This window comes from Camelina sativa, chromosome 9, assembly GCF_000633955.1.
Source record: "Camelina sativa cultivar DH55 chromosome 9, Cs, whole genome shotgun sequence".
Classification (NCBI taxonomy): domain Eukaryota; kingdom Viridiplantae; phylum Streptophyta; class Magnoliopsida; order Brassicales; family Brassicaceae; genus Camelina; species Camelina sativa.
In genome coordinates this window covers 28,363,469-28,368,787 of record NC_025693.1, presented here as the reverse complement: position 1 = coordinate 28,368,787, position 5,319 = coordinate 28,363,469, and the positions used below count along the sequence as shown (strand labels likewise).

The window sequence follows — 5,319 nt, the reverse complement described above, 5'->3', positions numbered from 1 at the left end:
CCTGAAGAGGGAGATCGACTTGAGAGAGAAGATCGGAAGAATGTTGAGGAATGAGGCTTAAAAGTGCAGAGAGAGCCGTCTCCGACTGCTTCGGCGGCATTCTCCTCAGAAGTCCCAAAGCTGCCTCCATCTCTTCAAACCTCTCCGCACGCACGCCGGAGAAATCTATTCCTCCGTTAAGACAACTGATGATAACCATATAACCAAATCATCAAATTGCCCAATTATACCAATTAGGCCCATAATAAGGCTCACCAGCCCATTTTGACTGAACCAAACGTCGTCGTTATGTGAGGAATATTATTTTTTGGCTTTCTTGGGATTACAAGAAAGAAAAAAGTGATCGGACCGGTGAATCGTTAAAGTCATGTCATCGATGACGGAGAACGAGAAGGAGGAGATAGATCCACAGCAAGAGATTGAAGAGACTACACCGTTGCTAGAAGAGTCTCAAACGTACGGTGGATTGATATCGAAGACCGCGGCGGGGAAGGTGCCGGAAGTTGAGATCCATCTGTATAAGAGTGGAAAAGGTCCGATCGATGTGTTCAAGTCAAATCTCGGCGGTTATGAGCAGGATCAGCTCGAGGTTCGATCTATTCTTGAGAAGTATGGACTCAAATCCATCTTCGCTTTCAACGTTGAGAAAGGTCGTGCTGTTCCGATCCGATTTCACCCTAGGAATGGCCGGTCTGTGTTGCCTTACAGGGATGGTGCCGTTATTTACATCGACGGTGAACCTCAGGTAATCTCTGTTCCTTGGTTTGAATCTTACAGTTTTGAGTTTCACTTAGGCAAGAGGAATTAGGGAAAGAGAACGATCTCCTTAGCTTAGTTTGTAGTTCCCAACTGACTCTTCAATGAAGTGTGTTGAAATTGTGGTGGATTGTGCTAGATGACATAGTAATGTTGATTACAACTGCTGAGGAGAAGCTAACACCTAGGAAGTCACGATATAAGTGTTGCTTTGCATCAGCTGGACCTGGCTTTTATCTCTTCATCATCCTTGTGGATAGTAGAATTACTCAACGTTAGCTTTCTGCCTTCATTTGAGTTTTTGATATTGTTTTGCTTGTGCATATGAACCTTATCATACATGTCCATCAATAGTCTAGGCTTCTTTACTCTTCAATTGCCCTGGAATTTTCAATTCACTTGGATTGGATTCGGACAATTCAGTGTCTCATAGAACCTCAGCTTTATTCTTGCTGTAAGTAAACAATTTCTTGGAATTACACCTCTATGATTTACAAGACGCCTGTTAAAGAGCATAGATTTACTAGATGCATGTAGACACTAGAATGGATGTCATGCTACTCTGAATTCGTTGGAGTAGAAGAAAGTCTCTGGATACCATTATGGTCTATGGTTATTGGAAGAGAAAAAACGTGAAAACATGCAGCTTTAATCATGTGATTCATCTGATTACACTATGTCTTTGGACACTTTTTTTTTGGTTTTTCAGGATTCCCTGATCAAACCCATCACAAGAATCATTATTGGAGTCGTGATTGTTACGCTCTTAATAACATTTTTATTGAAAGACCCTCCAGCGTGGATCAAGAACAACATCTCCATTGGTACTTTTCCTCCGTGGGTGCTCGCTTGCATAGTAATAGTATTCACTCGAGCTAGGAAGAGAACCAGAGATTTTTTAAGGAAGTATGGCTGGTGATCTATATGATATCACATACCCTACCACTGGTCTCGTTTTGAAATGTGGTCGAAACTGTAGTCTTTTCATCGACCATATATATAGAGGTTGTTCTCTTGTCTTAACTCAACAAGTTCCTTTCTTGGTAACACTCTTTTGTTTTTGATAAGCCTTGAGGCGCCCAATTGCTTGCTTTCAGAACCAATAGAGAACAAGCATTTTCTCAATCTGCATCTTGTTAAAATTTGATAGTTTTATGCATTTTCATGTGTAATGCGATGTGGTCTTTATGGAAGCTGATACTTGACTTTTTTTTAAACAAAGCTTTAGTATAGCTACAAAGCCTGTCCATGTTTAATATATATACATTGCTACTGCCTCCTCGTAATCAACTTACAAGCCTGATGATAACTTTCTTATTATTATTTTGTTGTACCTTGGTAATTGGTATGTATATGTAAAATGATTTGTCTGCAATTGTAACATTAACATGAATCGGTCGACCTCACCCTTATCTAACCTACTTATTTGTAGTAGAAAAAGTACCTATTAGGAAGACAAAAGTTGGAACATGTGGCATCCATTTAACTCATACGAGGTACCAACAGTACCCAAAACATTCCGACATAAGTTTATGTCGAGAACTCTTTTATTAGCTTTTTTTAAGAATGATGAATTTCGTACATGCCCTGAAGACTTTTTCTACATCCAAAATTGTCAATCCAAAATCCCAAAAAAAAATATACATATAATTTGATTAGATTAAATGAATTTTGGCATTATTACCAATTCTCAAAAGTTGCACACAATAGAGCAAAGAACAAAAAAAAATTATCCTAAACTCTGATAATAAAACTGAAAATAAGTATGTGCATTCTTTTAGTCTATATACAAATATCATATATATTCAATATATAACCAAAATAACTGTGTATCTGTGTAATTTTATTTTCAAAAAAACAATTTAGATGATATCAGATATTTTTTTTTCTTTTTGGTACAAAAACCATCAATCCTAAATCAAATAGAAGAGTTTGACCGTATATCGTAGTCAAAACTTTTTACAAATTTATTTCTTTTCCAAAATGTACCTCTCTACTTGTGGGTTTGAAAGTTTGGTCAAATCATAAATAACGAATAAATAGGTTATGAATATACTCTTTCACGTTATTGCAAAAAAAACACACAAAAACACATGAATCTTAAGCGACACTTGTATATTGGCCAAAACAAACAAGAAATCCAATAGATTAGATTAGATTTAATAAATTCTGGTATTATTACCAATTCTCAAAAGTTGCACATAATAAAGCAAAGAAAAAAAACTACAATTTTATCACAAAACTATCCTAAACTCTAAGGGTCGTCGCTATATTCCAACCCGTACTTATCCCACTCTCAGCATTCCAACCCAAACTTTCCAACTCTTCATAAAACAACACAAACTCTAATAATAAAACTGAAAATAAGTATATGCATTCTATTAGTCTATATACAGTATCATATATATTCAATATATAACCAAATAACTATGTATTTGTGTATTTGTATGTTCAAAAAAACAAATTAGATGATGTCAGATTTTGTTATTGGAGTTCGGCTTTTTTTCTCCCAAAGTAGGTCATTTGACGCATAAATACTCTTTGTAGTGCGTATTTCTGGCATAGATCAGCTCAAACAGCAAAAGGGGCAAAAGTGGCTTGGTTAAACATCTCTACCACTAAACAAGAAGGTGGTCTAGGTCTGAGAAACTTATCAGCTTGGAATGAAACATGCGGTCTAAAACTCATTTGGATGTTGTATTTTAAAGTTGGTTCTTTATGGATGGCTTGGGTGAGGAGTAAATATATTTCTCACGCTTCTTTCTGGGCTCTAAATGTACGGAACTATAGGTACTCTTGGATGTTCCGTAATCTTCTGAAGTTAAGACCAAAGACATGGTCTCTTCTCAGGATTCAAATTGGAAATGGAGAACAAACTTTTTTCTGGTAGGATCCATGGACTCCGTTCGGACCACTTATTCACTTTTTTGGTAATAACGGGCCAATGCTTCTCGGCGTTCCTCTGTTTGCTACAGTCAAGGATCAGCTTACTCCCACAGGTTGGAATCTCTCTCCTGCAAGGTCAGATAAACAAATCCTACTCTATACCCACATCACAACTATTTGTCCTTCGGCTTCTAGTGATACTACAGTTTGGTTGCTAGATGAGCGGGTTCAGACATCCTTTTGTTCTCGTCATGTTTGGAATCATATTAGGGATAAAAAATCTTTGGTTACTTGGTCCTCTTTGGTGTGGCACAAGGCCAGAATTCCAAAACATGCTTTTCTGTTTGGTTGTTTGTTCTGAACCGCAATCCAACTATGGATAGAATTTCTCAATGGGATTGCGATGTGGGTACGACTTGTCTTCTTTGTGGATTTGAAGATGAAACTAGGGACCACCTGTTCTTCAATTGTCACTTCTCAGAAGATGTGTGGAAAAAGATGGTATCTAAGTTGTTGGTTATAGTCCCTCCTATTTCGTGGAATCAGATTATGGAATGGCTACCATCTGCTTCTTCAAACAAAGACATTTCTCTAGCCTTGCTTCAGGCATGGCAAGCGTGTATCTATGAAATCTGGAGAGAGAGAAATCGCAGGTACCATTGTGGCACCACTTTGTCTTCCCAATCAGTTTTTCATAAAGTCTTAAGTGCGGTCACGAATAGAGCCCAAAGTTTAGTCTTTCAAAATTCGAGGCGAACTCCATTACTCCATTACTGGACAGGGCCCCAGACCTCCTCCTCTGCTCCTCCGTGAGAAATCTGAGATTTTATAATCTTTTGTAGCATTATCTTGTCTCGCTCTCTTCCTCTTTCATACTTAATCTTCCTTTGTTTTCTTTATTATATATCTCGTTTTATCTTCTGTAATCTAGCTTTCAGCTAGCTTTCTACCTCTTTCTTTTGTATTAGTGGCTCTTTATGTAATACTTTATTATCTATAAGAAAACTTTTTAACAAAAAAAAAAAAAGATATCAGATTTTTTTTTTTGGTACAAAAATCATCAAATCTTGTCCGTATATAACATAGTCAAAACTTTTTTTATAAGTTTATTTAATTTCCGAAATGTACCTCTCTACTTGTGGGTTTGAATTAAGTACCATAACAAAGTTTGTCCAAAAAAAATATATACCTTAACAAAAGTTTGGTCAAATCATAAACAACGAATAAATAAGTTACATGAATATACTCTTTCACTTTATTGCAAAAAAAACACACAGAAAACATGAATCTTACGTGGCATTTGTGTATTGGTCAGAACAAACAAGAAAGCCAATAGGCCCACTGAAAGATCCAGATATAATAATAATAAAATAAATAAAAAATAAAAAAACTCGGTCAAAAAAAGCCACGTCAAATCGAACTCCGATCCGTAGGGACCGGTTCGTTATCGAATGGTATAAATACAAACACCAAACTCGTCGCACCCTTTCGAGTCTCTTTACTCCTCTCTTTCTTATTCACCAGAGTAACCCAAAAAAGGAAAAAACACAAAAATAATAAAAAGGAATATAAAATAAAAAAATCTTCCCCTTAATTTTTTTTTTTGTAAAAACCACACAAACTTCGAAGAATCAATCTCTCTGCCTCTCTCTCAAACACAAAAAAAAAAAAAAACCT

At 36.3% G+C, this 5,319-nt stretch overlaps 1 protein-coding gene across 1 annotated transcript; it reads left to right on the top strand.

Moving 5' to 3' along the window:
- LOC104712745 lies at nt 305-1,949 on the top strand. Its single transcript, XM_010429710.2, has 2 exons — nt 305-745; nt 1,466-1,949. The coding sequence occupies exons 1-2, from the start codon at nt 368-370 to the stop codon at nt 1,673-1,675; spliced, it is 588 nt and encodes a 195-aa protein (XP_010428012.1). The 5' UTR covers nt 305-367; the 3' UTR covers nt 1,676-1,949.